The sequence below is a fragment of the Rhea americana genome, unplaced genomic scaffold (genome assembly GCF_003343005.1).
Source record: "Rhea americana isolate MKP2758 unplaced genomic scaffold, rheAme1 scaffold_322, whole genome shotgun sequence".
NCBI lineage: Eukaryota > Metazoa > Chordata > Aves > Rheiformes > Rheidae > Rhea > Rhea americana.
In genome coordinates this window covers 369,733-387,917 of record NW_028186449.1, presented here as the reverse complement: position 1 = coordinate 387,917, position 18,185 = coordinate 369,733, and the positions used below count along the sequence as shown (strand labels likewise).

Below are 18,185 nucleotides of genomic sequence, written 5' to 3'. Positions count from 1 at the left end.
TGGGTCCCTGTTCCTCCCTCTCCCCAGCTACAGTTTGTCATTTCATGTTTCTTACTCACTTTGGCAAAGAAAACTGGTTGGTCCAGTTCTTGCTGCAATAAAAATTTACCATCCTGAAGACTACTACTGTATCTTCCCTGTCCCTATATGCTGTCATGCMTCAGCTCTGTCTTCCTTGTGGTCTAAACAATTTAGGTTCTTTCAGGCCTTCCTCCTCTGCTCCAGTTTTATAGATCTCAGACAGTTTGTGTAGCCTTAGTCTGACTCTTTCTCAGTTTGGTCCGCATTTTTCTGGACATGCAATGCCTGCGACTGYATACCGCTGTGACTGAGATAAGAGCAGTGCTGAACAGAATGGCAGGATTTAATCTTCATTATTAGTTTCTTAGCCATGGGAAGAAAAGCATTCTAAATTTGATGTAAAATTTTTATTACAAGCGGCCATAGTAGAAAAAAGTTGGGGGGAAAAATATTCCTCTAGTAGCTTAAGCACACTGTCACTAAATGAGAAGTGTAAATTCTATACWGTTATTGTATGCTGTACTGAAAGAGAGGATTCTTCAAAACTTGTTAAACCATACTGAAATAAAATGCTTTCTTGAATGACTTTATCATTGAAAGTGGTCTGCTCTCTCCACCAGTCTGATGCCCTAAGTCCATATGCAAAATTTTCTTGATTTCATTTTTAGAGAACATGTAGCATTTAATGACATTCATAATGTACGTATTGCCTAGAAAGAAGACTCTGGGAAAGAAAGGATAACATTTGGATTATTCACTGCAAAAAGAAGTACTTTTCTTACTTTATGCTTGAGACACATGTAATAATGTGAATTTGATGCTTTGTACAATGAATTTACATTTTCTTTCTTGCTAAGTACTTTCTGCCCCTAAAAAAGGCATATAATATATTAATTGTAGAACACTTCTCTTCCCACAAATTATTTCTATTCAGAACAGTAAGCTCTACTGGGCTTTACTGAGGCTTTGAAAAGTCTGGTCAATCCACAGTGAAGGATCAGATTTCTGTCTCTGCTAAACCCCAGACCACCACTAGAGACTTGATAGCCTCCAAGCCATTTSTAATACTTAATGCCTGCATATTGTTAATACAATTTTGGATTTTTTTTTTTTTACTTTCCTATAAAAGAACACAATTCCTCTTTCAATGTAGTCAGCATCCTCATAGTATCCATCTATTCAGCTTTTCAATAAGCTTATAGTACAAGTATTTTTACCAGATATTTGTCAACAGCATTCTCATTTAGCAGTTTATTAGACAAAAATATATATATTTCTTTCTTTTTTCTTTCCTCTCTCTCTCTCTTTTTTTTTTAAGATTTAAAATTTTCTCCTCCTTTTCCCTTTAAAGCAATTTGCGGTGGTTATCTTTGATGCCAGAGATGGATACTTCCCAACAGGAAATCTGATCTTTAGRCTTTATCTGTATTCCCCATGCCCTTTTGTTCTTTCTTTCATCTTTGTACGTGTTCTAATGTCTTTGCATTACAGTTATACAAGCCAAAGCAAAAATGCTTTTAAATTTTTCATGATTATTATGTCATTGGTAATTTTAAAATCCTCTATTAAGGAGCAATACTTCATACATCTGTCAGCTTTCCCCATTCTGTATCAAAATTTGTGTTAAGTCAGAGACTATCTGTGTAGCATTTCTCTGGATGTATCTGTAATAGTAAATTRAGTGTGCCTGAGGCTAATTGACACAAAATGGCTCAAATCCATAATCTTAGCCCCGAAACAGGATGGCTATACCCACATTTACTATTGGGGAATATTCCCTGACCAAAGGTAGCTCCTGAACTGTGCCGATGAATTGTTTGAAAGAGTGGTTGGTGGCCTGGGTTGAGTTCCAGGCTGTTTCAGGCTCCGTTCTAACAATTTAATAACATAAACTGTTTGTTTCCAGGCATGGGAATGCTCACAGCACTGTTCTGCTAGTATAGATAAGTAGCCTTTACATCTTTAGACAGCTAAATCGATATGTAACCTCTTTATCATCATCTCTAAATTTCTACTTAGCTATATTTTCAGAATGCTTTGGGATCCTTAACAAACCCTGAACAACATAATGTTAACTTCTTGATTGAAGGATGTGCAATTAGTCATTACTGTTTTAGTTTCTCTCTGAGCGTGTGTTTAAGACATACAGCTATTTTTAAGTAGATTGCATTTCTTCTTACAAGCTGGCATCTGGTGAGATACCGAGGTAGCAAAAGGACTCCTTCCCAAGACAGCTTTTGTCTTTCCCTGTAGAACTTCAAGAATTTATGTTGCTATTGTGCAGAATCCCGGGAGGGTCTCCTTAATCAGACACTTATTTCTGTTCTCCCCTTTTTAATGAATATTTGATCCATCTGGTAAAGTATTAAAGAATTAATTTATTTTCATATTTTTGTTTGATTTACGAYATACATAGGAATATGTAAACTAGCACGTTTACTTTGGTTATGTGGTCAAAAGTGTGGAATGCAGATTAGCAGAGAAATAGTAAATGTATTTTAATTGGAGGAGAAGACTATTTCATAACATGAAAGCAGAAAAACACAGCTATTGCAATTGCTGAGTCTGTGCAGAATCTATCAATGAAATTACAGAYAGTTCTGTGAGGTGAAAACATGATGTAGCAATGTATTTCATACAGATCTTTAGATTCAGTAAATTTAAGAAATAGCCTACAAGCCATTAGAAATCTTTTTTTTCCCTTCTTCCTCATATGCTGTTATTTAGTAACTGTGCTGAACAAGGTTGGAAGAAGTATTGCAGTGATGTTCACTCTGGTGGCTGGAAAAATTACCGGGAATCTAGAAAGATTATTTCTAGGCTGCTGTTTTTATGAGGAGATTCAGTTCTCCAATTACTGTTCTCTAGAATAGTTCCCTTCTTCCCTTACCAGTCTTCTTACAGGAATCCTGTTTGCCCTTCTTGTCAAAGGAACAGAGTGTAGATTAACAGGCAGGAGAGAAAGGAGATAAAAAAGAAGTCTGACCCATTTCCACTAATGAAGATACTCCTCGGGACATATGGAGTCTGGACTTTGAAGCCTCATGTTAAAAAGTGCCTGTGTATTTTGCATTAAGAGTGCTTGAGTGTTGCATAAGCAACATATGTATTTATTGGCATTAAATATGCAAATGTGAGGTTTTTTTAAGAGCTTTAAGTCATGAGACTAAGTTTTTGTTTTTGTCTTTTCACTGCAGTCTGAAAAGTGTAATTTTCCTAAATTTTAGAAACATACATAAGATAAGTATTTGTAGCTGAAAGGAAGGAAGGAAGGCTTTGCAGATGAGGCAGACTGCAGTTTAGCAATTTTTTAGCAATTAATTTGCTGTTCTAAGTGTGTAATTTTAAATGTGTGACTTCAGTGAGAATATTCAAATATTTTGTGCGATATTTTGCTAGATAGGGCAAAAAAAAACCCTAGAAGAATTAACACCTAATGTTTAAAAAATGTTTATAATGTATATAATTTTATTCATAGAGTTATTTTAATATTTATATGTTGATTATGGAACTTTACACAGATGGTGGTTTTCCAGTCAATTTTGCAGTTCTTTGTTACCGATTTTCAAAGTTGCACAGATTTGTACTTGCATTAAATCTGCAAGTGTGGTTTTGCATTGCAATTTTTTATGGACAAAGTTACTTGTCTGCAAAAATACTTCTGCATCATTTCGTTGTTATATTGGAGGTGGTCAAAATGCTTAATATTTCTTAGTATACTTCTACTTACTTTAAATCTTGTGAGTCAAACTATGGATTTGATTTTTAGCTTCATTATTAAAATGACCAATTTCTTTCAGATTATTACTGTTTGGGAAAATACAAGTCACAGTTTTTAATGGAAGTAAATTCCCTGCTTTAAAACTTGCTGGAAGTTACTGCTCTGTAGGAAAGAACATTTGTATTCTGATTTAAAAATAAAGTGTATTACTTTATATATTTGTACAATTTTTTTCTAAAGAATATTCTTTAAAATACACTAGTTTAACAGATAAATATTTCTATTGTAATCAAAACACTGTCCCCTCACAGGGTATGGTTGTGAAAGAATGAATGTGTGTATGCAATTTTAATTTTAGAATTTAACACTAGACTTTATGACCTAAATAGTACTCACTGAACACAGGTTTTTAAATTCCATGCAGCTTCTGTATTACAAGCCATGCTGTGTATAACTAAGGCTATATGGCAAATTGCATTTAGGTGAATGTATTATTATTGTATCATAACACCTGTTACAGTGTAGAGACATTCACTGTATTGCTACCAGCTTTGTGTTGGATTCAGGAGTGCTGAAAACTGTTGATAATACAGTCRCGTTCAGGATTACAGGCAGCGCTGCGTGCAGCTGCCAGTCAGCAGTTGCCTGAAACTAGATGACTGGTGTGGGTGACATTACATTATCGTGACTTGCTTTAGGCTAGTGGCACTACTCTTAGCTATAATTTCCCGAACTTGCATACAGTGATTCCTGACGTGTTACCATTTRTATTAGTGCATCTTCGCTGTACAGATATTCTTGTATTCAGGTACTGGGTGAAAATCCAGGTGGAGTACTCTAGGTTGCTTTTCAAAATAGAGAGCATTTTGGAGGTGTCCCAAATTTGTGCGCATGTTATGCAGATAGCAAAAAAGATCCAGGGGATTCTGATGCCTTGTTTGAAGAACTAAATCCAGACGGTTGTGATACTGACAGGCTTGATGAGCCGTCATCCTCACTGGCAACAGAATGAGCATAATCTTAGTAAGATGAGTACTTCTGGGACTCATCTTTGTGGAAACGTTAATTTCTCAGATATAGACTAGAGGACAAATACTATTAATAATGGTACAGCTCAGTTATTCCTGGATGTGAAGCCTATCAGATTTAGTGAAACAGCTGCTGAAGCAGTAAGAGGTGATGCTGTTTTAGAACTGTTTTTTGCAAACAGTAAGAATGCAGTAGAAGAGTTAGGGAAAGTAGCTGCAGACCCCAGCCATGGATCACAAGTGGATACAGTTTAAATTAAATTAAAACATAGATTGAAAAAAGAAAGCCTGTAAATGAAGGATCTTAATTTTGAAAGAGCAGGCATTAATACATTTTGGTGTTATTTACAGTACAGTAGAYCAGAATTTGGTTGCTTAATTGTCAATTATGTGATTTTTTTTTTTTTTTTTAGCTTAAAGGGCTTTGACTCTTCTATTTTGTCATTGTAATGTCTAACAAAGTGAAATTTCTGAGATTGCTGATGCTCATAAACTCTACCCCTCCTTTACTAACAACGTAGAAAACACTTTTCYGTAACAGGGATTCAGAAGTTCATTAAGGATTGTATTTGTTTTTCTCTTTTTTCTTGCAAAAGCTTTTGGCTAGATAAAAGGTTTTAGCCAAATTATGAGTAAAACAAGAGTATGTCGTAACATTTTGTGTAATACAGGCTACAGATAAATTGCGTTAGCATATTTATGTTCCAATATATGTAATCTTTGTTTATAGGTGAGTCTATTAGAAAGTTTATTAAACTAATTTTAATCTGGACAGGGTCTTCCGAGTTTGCGCACAATTTGCCTAATATGTGAAGGAGTTGCGTTGGCTGTCGGGGTAGAGGCTGGAATTGGTGAGTTCCCTAGTTATGGTTAAATGGGGTTGCCTGTGAACTGTCCTGTGAACAGGCCTGCCTGGCCTGGASGGGACAGTATGCTGCTGCCAAGTAGTAGAGAGCAGAAGGCCAGGTGTTTGAAAAGCACAACTGCTGGACTTTCCCACTGATCAGCAAGCTGGCCAAGGGCAGTGTTAGGATATTTGATTTGTCAGCCAGTCTTACTAGTTGGTCACAGTATGCCAGAAATCAACGTACTGCTGGGACAGAAGCACACGTGGAGTGCTYCCCTGGGTGCTTTACCTGCAAGTGTTTGGTTTCTGAAACAGGGCAACAACRTGAAGGTGGGAACCACACACATATTTCGAAGCATTCAGGTGTGGGCACCCATTATTACAGTAGTTGGATGTAACTGCTCAAGCAAATTCACAGTATCCTTGGGGTCAAGGAAGAAAGCCCTGAAGAGACTGCTGATGACACTGGTGAAACACTCACATGGGGTCAAGTTTCAGGAATTTGGTCCATTTAGATTAAAAATGTGAGCAGAAGCTTGAAGTGTGCTGCTGAGTTAGGTATTTCCAGGAACCAGTTATGCTAAGGGGTTATGAAAACCCTCTGAGAGAGGTTTCACAAAGCGACTTCCATGAGGTGAGTAAGCCAGCTGGATGTTGCTCGAGGTAGCAGTAGCAGCAGGTTGCTGGAGTTCTGCCGTGTAGTAAGCAAGGGCGTTCCAGCGCGTGGCACCAGGCTGTGCTGCGTGTACTGGCAGCAGCAGCATTGAACGTTAAGTGCTCTGGCCCTGCTGAGAGGCAGCCGTCTCTGTGATTAAAATAGTGTCTGCTAATATTAAATTTTATAAATGTATCAGATGTTCAAATAACTGTAGGAAGCATGATTCATGGTAAAGGGCAATTATTTACTGTCTAGTAAAGATGTTACTTTTTAAAAAGGTTATGGCCTTTTTTTGGCACCACAAGTTAATATGTTCTTCCTTACGAAGAATTCACATGTGGAACGGAGCAAATCACATGTGAGTGCAAAAACCAATATTCTGCATATATCAGGGAGGAATGTAATTGGAAACTCGGGCAGTAAGTTCTTAAAGTTCCAAATTGGACAACAGTATGCCATTATTTGAATCTCCATTAACAACTTCAATTTTTTTGCTTTTGCCTCCAATATTTTTGTCACAGTTTTTGTTTTACTCAAGTATGGACCCCTGCTCTGAAAATTTTCTAGTTGGCGTAGCCCACCATGACGTTACTGAGTCTCTTCAAGGCAAGATTAATGTCAAATAGGGGCAGAGGGAGACAATATGTCACGATTTTCGCTTAGAGTGGCAGAAACCAGAAGATAGAGTAGTGTGAAATCCTTATTATGTTAAGGACTTTATATCATGATTATCTGGAAGGATGTTACTGCTGCTAGGATAATAAGTAGAGAGAGGGGATGAAAGAATGAGCAGGAAGTGTATGTCTGTTTTCCTTAATAGTGGGAAGTGTTCAAGCGAACAATTGGTGTAAGTTAATGTTGGTAGTCCCCTGTTAATAATGCTGCTGAAAAGGTTCAAGAAGGATCTGCTGGAGATCTGATAGGAATGGTAGCAGCTTTTCATTTAGCCAAATGCACAGGTAAGGAGGATTAAATTGTCGGAMTGTAAGGAGTGATGCTGTCTTCTCTCTCCTGTCAGACACTGGCTGACTAAGAGTCTGGTGAATTTACTGTGTCTTGATGTAGCAAGCCAAAATACCTGAATAAGGCAGATGCTTAACAATGATCTATAAAAGAGGTTGACAAATAGTAAGTCTGCTACATACTTTCTATTTACTTACTCAAAATTCTTACTTAAAAGCCATAGTACTCTAGAAGTCTAAATCTGTTTTGATAAAAATTTTGTATTTTTCAGAGGAGATTCAATAAGCCCTGTAAGTGTTCCACAAATCATAGTTTGAGAGTTCATTGTATACTATAAGCCTATTCAGCACTATAGTCCTGAATTCATAGTCCTGAATAATTCAGTAGTAAATTCTGCATGGCACTAAGCTTTACATTGTCTAGACTTCCTTTTATTAGTACTTTTTCCAAATGTCTGAAAACAAGCCTGAAACTTTGACTGAATAAAAAGGTATGATATTATTGAAATAAATATTTTTAATGGACAAAAGTATTTGCCATCTTCACAAAACTTTTCTTATGGGCCTGAATGAAACAAAAGAACATATTGAAGTTCTGTCACAGGAACAAAATGTATAATGTGTAAATTTGAATTTCAAAAAGTTCTTTATTTTTGATTTCCAATTCAAAACATCCTTCAAGAAACCAAGTCTTCAGAAAGTACAAAAACTACTTGCCCTTCAAAAATTGGCCAGCCTTCACATGTCTCTGGTTGTCATTGTTGTTCTCTTATATTTTAGTACTTTACTTGCCTAGTCGATCTAGCTATTCACAAGATGTTAAAAAATGTTAAGCCTCTCAGAATAGAGGTGTGATCCAAATTGAAAGGAAGAAGTGGCTGTAGGTTGTCAGTGCACCCTTCAGTTTCTTGAATATTTTGGATCATGTGTGCACTTGGCTAACACTGATTTAAGATGCCATGCTAATGGTGTTTGGCACAGTGCCTTCCAGTTTATGTATAGAAGATAGTTTTCCTCACTATTCCATCCTTACCAAGGCATCAATATAACATGTACTTTTTTTCTTCTGAAGCCATTTGAAACTTTTATATACCATATATATTGCTTATTTCATAGTTTAATTCTGATCTTTCATTAAATTAATGTATTAGTTCTTTTGCATACATACCAGCCACGTCATTCTTTTAGGGCCTAGTCATTCAGTTGGCGTTGAAATTGAGAATAAAAGATAGGCAGACTGAGATCTCTGCTGTTACCTGTAAGCAGCCCATGACTGTGCTGAATTCAAGAAGCATTCTAAATGTCTGAAATCACTTTCTGTGATAGTCTATAGCTACAGATCTAAGTTGCTCTGAAGCTTGCATACACGAGGCTACTCTTCTATAAGTATCTGATCATAATCAGATCATTTAGAAGCTTTTGCACAACTGTTTCTCAGTAATAGAAAAGCTCCATTTATTGTATTTAAATTATTCTACTGTTTGCATAGTAGCTATATGCCAGACTGGCAAGATTATAATTTAAGACTAGTAAAGCTCATTTACAAGCTAATTTACTAAGCTCCCTCTCTATACTAAAATTCCAGGTGATTCATTCTCTCCCTACAGTAAATAAAAAGAGAATGTGGAAGACTGAGGTCTGTGCAGTTGTCTGTAAGCAGTCAATAATTATGCAGCATTAAGAAATCATTCTAAGTCAGTCTATTATGGTATGGTTATTGCAATTGCAAGTATTGTTAAATTCTATGCATTCAGAAATGAGACATCTGCCCTCCAAACTGGTGGTTTGGAGTATCTTAAAAGGAGTAAAGGAGTAAGTTTATGTGCTAGAAGCAGGAAAGGTCTTTGTCATGGTTTGTTTGTTTTTCTTTTTTTCTTTTTCTTTTTTTTTTCGTGAAAGATTCTTTCAACTCTTTTTTTCTATTATTCTCAGCAAACTTTAAGATTAGTTTGAAGCAGGATGGAAACAAGAAAGAGAGGGAGTGTTCTTTAGCTGTCATTCAGTAGTACCACTTTTTCAAAGGAGCTGAGAACTTAAGAGGGTGTAGTTATTACTTGCATAAGCAAAAAAAATAGGTAATCACTTAAGGTGATTCTTTATTCTAGTCCTGTTTTTCTATGTAATATTGAATATGACATGATGACTTTGTGAGAGTTGTCAATACTGAAAAAAATTAAGATTGCTTGATTTTGCAAAGGTCTTTTATTTTTATACACATACAGGAGAATTTTCTTCTTAAACCCCCAAACTGCTTAGTCAAACAAAGTAGGAAACAATGTAATTGCTTACTTTCAGAGAGGGAAGAAGGGGAATATATTTTTTTCTAGATTTCGGAGTGCTGTGTTGGACAGAACTGTTTCAACACATTTTAATAAAGCAGGTTTTATCAGAGGAGAATGTCTATGATATTCATATTTTTCAGCTCTTCTGGGACATGGGTTTAATAAAAATTCAGTATTTAAAAGTGTATTTTAAAATACAGAATGCAATGGTTTATTTTGGAATATATAAGGCATATTCTTTTTAAATGYGTAAATAGCTATTCATTCTTGGTAGAATTGACAAGTCCAGAAAAAGATGGGAGTAGACTTAGAAACTGTATTTGAGTACCATATGCGTTTCTGTAAACAGATTTGTCTTCTTTTAATATTTTTATGAAATGATGTAATGTATTCACTGATGAAAGTATCTTATGCCGAGCTTAAGCTTTGACTCAGACCAACAAATGGGAGGAAATTAAGTCTAGCCTCAGCTCTCTTGGTGAAGTTGTGTTAGAGAGGCTAGGCCAGCCTAGCTTCTGCATTACTGAAATGGCCCATGCATAGCTCCTCCTTAGCATCCTTAGCTATAGTGCCTGCTGCTTCCCTGCACCAGCTTTAGTATTCTTCTGATGCCTGTTTGGTTTGATAAATCAGCAGAAAACAAATCCAGAATCCTCCTTATTTGCTAAATGAGCTCACTAGAGAGTCCAGCACACTGGAGTGAGTGTGAGAGACTGGATGGTTAGAAGGAGAGGGAAGGTCAAGATTGCCTTGGCTAGTCATTGAACTACTCCTCGAAGTCTTGTTTTTGTGTGGACACTGTTTAAATTGATGAGACTTATTCATTCACAGATTTGATTAATCTGATTCAGGAGTTAGTGAAGTTGGTATCTTTTCCTCAGAGTATCTTTTGCTTGATTTCAGTGGCTTTTGGTGATCTCATAAGAGTATAAATCAAAGCATGTATTTTTGTGTGTTAGAGAAATCAGTTCTAGATCTTTAGGTTTTCTTTTGACTTACTGTCAGAAGTAAGACTAGTTTTTGAAGTCATCTTTTCAACATTAATCACCTCAGTTACAATACAAAATCATTTAGTCAAACCCTAATGACAGTGATGAAGATAGCTGAACAGTTTAAAAGCAAACAGCAAATAAATGCTGGTAACAGACAGATGGATCGAATTCTGCAGTGCTAAGGTGGTGATGATATTTTCCAGGAAGTTGTATTTTCTTTATTGCCTTGTGAGTGACCAGTGTTTTAAGTGAAAAGTGTTGGCGTTTATTCCCAGGTTCCTACAGACTGGGGAAAACTGGAAACATGGTGGTCCTAAGAGCTGTTAGATTTGTGCATATTTCAGGGTACTGCACAGCTCTGTTCTGTCTCGTGAGTTCAGAAGCCACTAGTAAGTTTATCTTAAAATCACCAATTGCTAACTGGGATTTCAGCCTTTCGGAATAAATAAGCCATGGGTATTTTTTTCAGTTGGTAGAATAGTTGGTCAGAATAGGGAAGAGATGATAATGGGAATGGGAAAAAGAGAGCTGTCACAGGAAGAATAAGATACTCTTCAGATAATTTAAAAGCATAGGTTCCTAGCTTTAAGAAATGGAGATGAATGCTTTATCCCAGCAAACCTTGTTTTGTAGCTATGTTAGGGGTATCTGCACAGTTATTCTGAGAAACCAGTACAGATACGCTTTGGAATGCATAGAGTCATGGGACAAATAAGATTGCCTATTGCGTTATTCACCAGGCTTTCCATTTCTGACAGTTCCCTTGAATATTTGCCTGTGCTACTACAGCTTTTTGCTTTTTGGTTTGTGTGTGGGTTTTTTTTTTTTTTTTTTTTTTTTTTTTTTTTTTTTTTTTTTTTTTTTTTTNTTTTTTTGTATCATTTATATATTCCACAGTGTGTGTACTGCATCTCTCCACTACTTTTAAACTGTTTAATCACATACTAGTTGTATTAACTTTCTTTTTTGTTATAAAACATTTTAAAAAGATATTAAGTAAATGATACTATGGAAAATGAAAACTGTCACATCTAATCATTTTGAGTTTTGTGATTGTCATATTCGGTGTTACAGCATTCATTTATAAGATGCTTAATGCTATGAGAAGGCAGAAGGAAGGGTGTTTTTGTTTTGTTTTCTGAATAAGGTTTGAATAGTAGCAGATAAAGTATAAAATTATGGTATTAATTTTCTGGTAAAATAACAAGGAAATAAATAGTTATGCAAGTACTTAGGTCTTAGACTCTCTAAATATAATCGTATTAATGCAACAAAGAGTCAAATGATTCAAGGGATCAGGAACTATTTTTTTTTTTTTTCAGTTTAGAGTAGTATCACTGATACACATGCTAGGAGTCATTTGCCATATGAATTGTATCTGGCTTTAAACTTTGGTTTTAAAACTCAAGGAAAGAGAAAGAATGGGAAGTAGAGGGGAAGCAGGATGAAGAGAAAACATTAGCACTGAGATTTAGAAAACTAGGTAGGGAAGTGTTGTAAGTTTAAGAAAGTTATGAACTACTTTTCTGCAATTTTTTAATGGATTTTTAAATTGGGATCTCAATATAAATGAGGATTTTTAGCTTAAAAAGGAGAAGTATTTAAATACAGTTTTAAATCAGTTTGAATCTCTAAAAACAAAATGATATTGCAGTGAGGATTTCTGCTGACTCATTAGCTCACTCAAAAAGTGTAGGTAATAAAGAGGATGCTTTAGCAGTTGGTCACATAACATTAATACAATTTTAATGTTACTTTGAGTATCCTAAGTGCCAATCAGACACAAAACATAGGTGCAGAGCATCATCATATGCTCCTATTGACCCTTCAGTTTTCTTCTTCATTTAGGCTAATTAAATTCTGTAATGTACCTTTTCTTACCAAAGAATATATTTACTAATATTTTAAGAGTGTGCTTATGTCACTGAGGCATCACTTAATGAAGTAATTAATCATGTAATGCTTGTGAAATTCTCAGAAGTAACTGAATATTGTTTTCTTACAGTTAAACATTTACTTGAAATCTGTCTGATTCATCAAGAGTTACTAGCTTTAGTGCCTTTTGACAAAAATGATGCTAGAAATTCGTTCTTTTTCTTAAGATAGTAAATAGTTTTAGAATATACAAGTAGGAAGATAAACGTTTTAAATGAATTCCTCATTTCCTGATTATGTAATATTTTAAGTATGATTTAATTGACTTGATATTGTCAGTCTTCAATACCATGAATGTTTGTAAATGTAGGCAGCTTTATGATTTTTGAATGAAAAATATTGACATCATGTATCAGTGTAAAGTTAAGGCTGTGGTGGGCCTTTTGTGTTTATTTCTTAAGTTGGAGTGTAGTAGGTTCTGAAAGGGATACTTTTTGATGCTAAATTCACAAAGTTAATAAAGATTTATTTACCAAGGTGATTAACTATGTACATTTGGTATGTACTGCTTTTGTTCTTGCTATCTATTCTGAGATAGCATACAATGTAGTCAGCATTTTTTTTCTGTGGGATTTCCAATAGTCATTAGTTGCAGAACTCCTGACCCTGAATTGTTGCCTTCAGTATATCTAATTTCTTACTTTTGTGTAATAGCTTGGATTTGGTATATTGTTTCTCTGTAGGTCAGGTTAGAAGAAGCAAGTGTTTTCCTGGACTTGAACCCAATATATCTATTGGTAAATTGTGCAGAATACTTTCTTATGATGCTTCCTCTTGCAGATTTGTCTTGGGTAACAAAAGACAAATTTGATTTGGAAAAAAATGCTTAGTGRCAAGAGGGCTCAATGGGTTGTAATTTAGCTAGGGATTATTATTCCTAAATATAAAGAAACTTCATATATAAATCCATAATTCCACATACCTGGATTTTCTCTATCAGCTGTTAGTCTGATTCGTGGTTTATGTTTTCTATCAGTTTGATTATTGCTTCTAGTAAACTCCGTGTTTGCACAGTTTTACAGTTTGTTTCCTTTGGCAGTTCATCTCTTGGAGGATGAAGGATTTAATCGTTCTATATATATTCAAAATCTTTGCTTTCTTTATTCCAGTTATCTAGAAAAGTATGAGAAAGTCCATCATTTTGGGGAAGAGGATGATGAGGTACAACCAGGCAATCCAAAGCCACAACTTCCTATTGGTGCAATTCCAACTTCCTATAACTACCAGCAACACAGTGTGTCAGGTAAATTTTTGAGTGGGGGAAAAAAAAGCTATTTTTTCCTTTTATATGAATTTATATAAATATGTTGGAACAGGTTACAGTAAGTAATATAGAGATTAATTTACAATATTAATAAATATATCAAATCTATAGGTCATTCAGATTATTAATTTAATACTCAAAAACCTTTTCACTGTGAACCAAAATAAAATAAATATAAAAATCTTATCAGCTGTTTCACTTCTTTCCAAAAGTTTCTCCTTTTAATTAGAAGGGCTAAATACTTACTTGTCTTGAAACAACATATCCTGAAAATTCACAAATTTTGTTTGTCAGATTAATCAGATACTGAATGCATATATTTGGCTCTGCACAGAAATGATTAATTAAACTTTAAAACCTGAGGAATCAAGCTCATGCATATGGCAGTCAGAGTCAACACCATTGTAATTTACAAATGAAGATGTGACTCTTGAAAAGAAGCAATAAACAAATTTGAAGCCAGTGGGCTTTGTGGAATGGAATTGTAATTAGTTGTGTAGAAAATAACTAAAAATAATGTTACAACTCAATTCTGCTTTAATTAAGTTTGTATTTTTGAAGCTTTTCTCTTGGAGAACATACTGCAATATTGCAGTTGGGAGATGATGAAGGAATTAATAACTAGCTAGAAGSATACACAACTACATAGAATGTACTCAGCATTCTGGCCAAAGACAGATGGAAGGAAAAAAAAGAAATACTGTAAAAGCATGTTAAAACCCACAACACCTTATTAATAAGCTATTTTTTATATTTATAATTCATAATAGCATTGCTAGTGTATCATCTGAATATTAATTTCTTAGTTTAGCCTTGGAAACATTGTTTTAATTTATTTTTTTCTTATTTAGATTACCTTCGTCAAAGCTATGGGCTGTCTATGGACTTTAACTCACCAAATGACTATAATAAATTGGTGCTTTCACTGTTATCTGGACTCCCAAATGAAGTGGACTTTGCAATTAATGTATGTACTCTTCTTTCAAATGAAAGCAAGCATGTCATGCAGCTTGAAAAGGACCCTAAAATCATCACTTTGCTGCTTGCTAACGCTGGGGTGTTTGATGACAGTAAGTATGTAACAAACTTTTTTGCAACAGAAAGAGCAATCTTTTTACCCCTTTTACAACCCTTGATAATCAAAATGTTTATAATTATATTGCACTGTAATGTACTTAGATATCTAGCTTATCTTTTTACCTCTTCCACAGTCATAGTTTATATCTGAGCTGGAACAATACAAATACCTTTTAAGTTAGGTAATTTAAAATAATATGTAATAGTGTAGTGAAATATAAGAATTAGTTTTTCAATGGTAGAGTCAAATTATGCAAGATACTCAAATTCACAACATTAAATACCCACTGCTTTTAATATATTAGTGTTTTCTTCTGAATTCATAGGGCTGTATTATGTTTGGTTGGTTTTTAATACTCTTTTGGTGGCAATCACAAATAAAAATAAAAAAGTGGAAGTCTAAAAACAATGACCCACTAAGACTTTATCCTGGTACTTCACTTTCATCTGTGGTGAAATTCAGAAAACAAAGCTCACGGAATAAATATTATCTTACTTTGAGTTTCAGGAATACTTAATGTATTAAACACTTTCATTTTTGAAGAGAGTAGTCTGTTCCATAAAAATATTTCAGTATGTTGAACTAAATTCTTCTGTCTGAAGTGCTCAGTGTGGCCTCCATGCCAGGTTGCTCCTTGATAATTCCCTGTCTGTTTTTCTCTCTGAGAGAGGATGAAAAAAGTTAAGCTAAACTACATGAAAATCATAAAAGCCTAGGTCCTATCTCACAGTCGTGGAGAGGAGGCATTTACTGTTTTTGTCCTGATCTTTGATACTGAATTATTGCTGTAAGAAATGGCTGAAATAAGCTTTTTCTCTCTTTCTTTTCTTTTTTACCCTTAAAAGTATTTAAGCCTGCAAGTACAGATGATCATTTGTGTTTGTTGAGTATAAATCCGCTCTGCATGTGTAAGCATGAGCACAGTATGGTATGCCAGATTCTGTTTTAAATCGCAGGGAAGAATCTGTTAGATCTGTTAGACTACTTTTTGTATCATTAGCATTTTAACTTAATGATTTGTAGCTTTTTTTTTTTCTTGTTTGGAGGGAGTTTTGTTTTTGTTTAATTTTACAGTGTTTCACTGGTCTCTTCCAGCTTTTTTGTCCCTCAAGTTTTTGGCTTCTGCCCAAGCTCTTTGGATATGATTAGGTCTCAATCATATGATTGAGTCTGCAGCTAGCCTAGTCACAAGAACTTTCAAAGAAAATATTTGAAGGGAAACTGAAGTTCAGCTTAGTACACCTTATTAGCGATTTCAGGATGCTTGCTCTCTGGATATTTTGAGATTGTCATCTCTCCACTATTTWTCTGGTGTAACTTTTATGGGACTTTCGATTTTATAAATAAAATCGAAGCAGGTTTTTCACATCATCCAAGAAATCAGGGAATAACAGCAGAAGTAGACAGTGTTTTCTTGAGTTCTAAACTTGGACTCCAAGGACAGACTTGTTCCATAGCAGTCCTGTGCTAGTGTTTCTTACACTGAAAAATACTTGAGGTAAAGTCTAAGAGGAGTGACAAGCATGTCATGGACCTGCTCTTTTCTTTCACTGAGAAAAACATCATTTTGTTCCTGTCTGATACACACAGAGATTTTTATCCTCTGCATAAGCCTAGGGAAGATCCTGTCAGCATTAGGACTTTCCCCTTGTTTCCTTGGCTTTTGCCAGTGGTAGTGGAAGGTTTAGTTCCAAGAGAAGCTGTATTTTGGCACTGATAGACCATTCGCATTCCAAGTTCAACTGTAATCACTCAGACCAGATGTACTTCTCTGTTCCCTCCTGAAATCTGATGCTTCCTAGAGCAGTGATGAAGTGTTTCGGTGTTTCCTGTAGTTTGATAARCCTGTGGGTTTTATTTTTATTCTAGATTTTCAAACTTCTTGGGAGAAATTGGGAGGAAGGAACTCAGGGGATAACATGTTTTTACCGCATGAAGCTTCAATTTCAGTGCTTATGTGCTTTTTATATTATAAATAATGATGATAAATCTGCCAAGTTTGGTGATTAATTTAGTGATTAACCTGTGAGTAGCAAATTTAAGTTAGTATGAAAATATTGTCATGATGATATGATAATTTCAGGTGTAAATAAATGATAGCTTGTTCATTTTATTTAAATGTAATGTGAGTTTTAGATCTGGCTAATATGTAATTAAGGCTTTATCCTTGTTAGTATTTATAATGTATTTCTAGGTAACAAGAAAACATAATTTCTTAAGCTTTTTTTCTCTTAGTCTGAGATGACAACTATATTGCATGTGATAGAACAGCCCCAAGGTTTGTGGAATATACAGCATCTTGAATATGCAATGCTACAAAAGCCTTGAGTTAAAAGCTGGTTGAGTCTTTTAAGTGAATTTTGTAGTATTTTATTTTTTTGAGCAAAATCCTATGAACCAGAATATTTAAATGTAACTTTACATGCCATTYGTTCATTATAGAACCACTGCAGGCCAGAGTTTATTTTTGGATTGATTGAAACTTGTATTTGCTGCTTTCAAGGAGTGATGGGTTAGAATATCTGTGGCAGTGGCTCCACCAAACATCCAGAAACATCCATTACACTTCCTAGTTGAATACTGACACTTTCAGTTGAGTGATATCAAAGTCACGCTACTGCTCTTCTTGTTTTTAGAAAACATTAGTGAGAGTTTGCTTGATTACTAAAGTAATGTTCACAGCTTATCCTGTGCAAATGGAAAATATTTGCTGGTGGGGGTTTGAGTCATCTTGACTACTTGAAAAGAACTATAGAAAAATTTTCTGTGGCTTTTTAGAGGGTTCACAAGCTAGTTCATTCTGTATACCTCTATTGAAGCTATAAAATTACCGTAACAGTTAATTAAATGACTGTAGAAATTTCAGTGGGTTTATATAATTTTGCACAAGATTCTTTTAAGAAAAAGGAGACATTTGAGTAGTCTGTAGTGTTGTTGAATCCTTATTTCATTTATGGATTGGAAAAAATCAAGCAAAATGTTCACAAATTTTTTTTTTACTGAATTTTCTTTCTATGATTAAAGCTTTAGGATCATTTTCTGCTGTATTTGGAGACGAATGGAAGGAGAAAACGGATAGAGATTTTGTTAAGGTAATTTTAAGAATATTAAACTATTTTGCACTGCATATGATGGGTATCAAATCCCTTAAAAAGAAAAAAAATGGTAAGATGTACTAACATATGTCTTTTGAACTAGTCTCAACTTTATTCTTTGACTTAAATATAGTAGTACAGTAGATCACATTTTTCGTAAAACATGTGATTTAAGTAGGAAGAAAAGTACTAAGAAAAAAATATACTAAGGAATAAAGAGGTTCCAGGTTCCTCCTTGTAAGAAAGCTAAAGTGTGCATGAGAAAGCAGCTATTTGCCCAGAATTTAGCCAGAAAAAAGAAT

General features: G+C 34.7%; 1 protein-coding gene across 2 annotated transcripts in view; it reads left to right on the top strand.

Annotated features, from left to right (window-relative positions):
- Nucleotides 1–18,185, top strand: part of ARID2 (AT-rich interaction domain 2) — a 107,937-nt gene that overhangs the window by 47,274 nt on the left and 42,478 nt on the right. For both annotated transcript variants that reach the window (XM_085310665.1, XM_085310664.1), the window contains 3 exons: nt 13,556–13,689; nt 14,562–14,780; nt 17,813–17,880. In XM_085310665.1, coding sequence (XP_085166791.1) covers nt 13,556–13,689; nt 14,562–14,780; nt 17,813–17,880 — 421 coding nt within the window. The remainder of the gene's footprint in view (nt 1–13,555; nt 13,690–14,561; nt 14,781–17,812; nt 17,881–18,185) is intronic.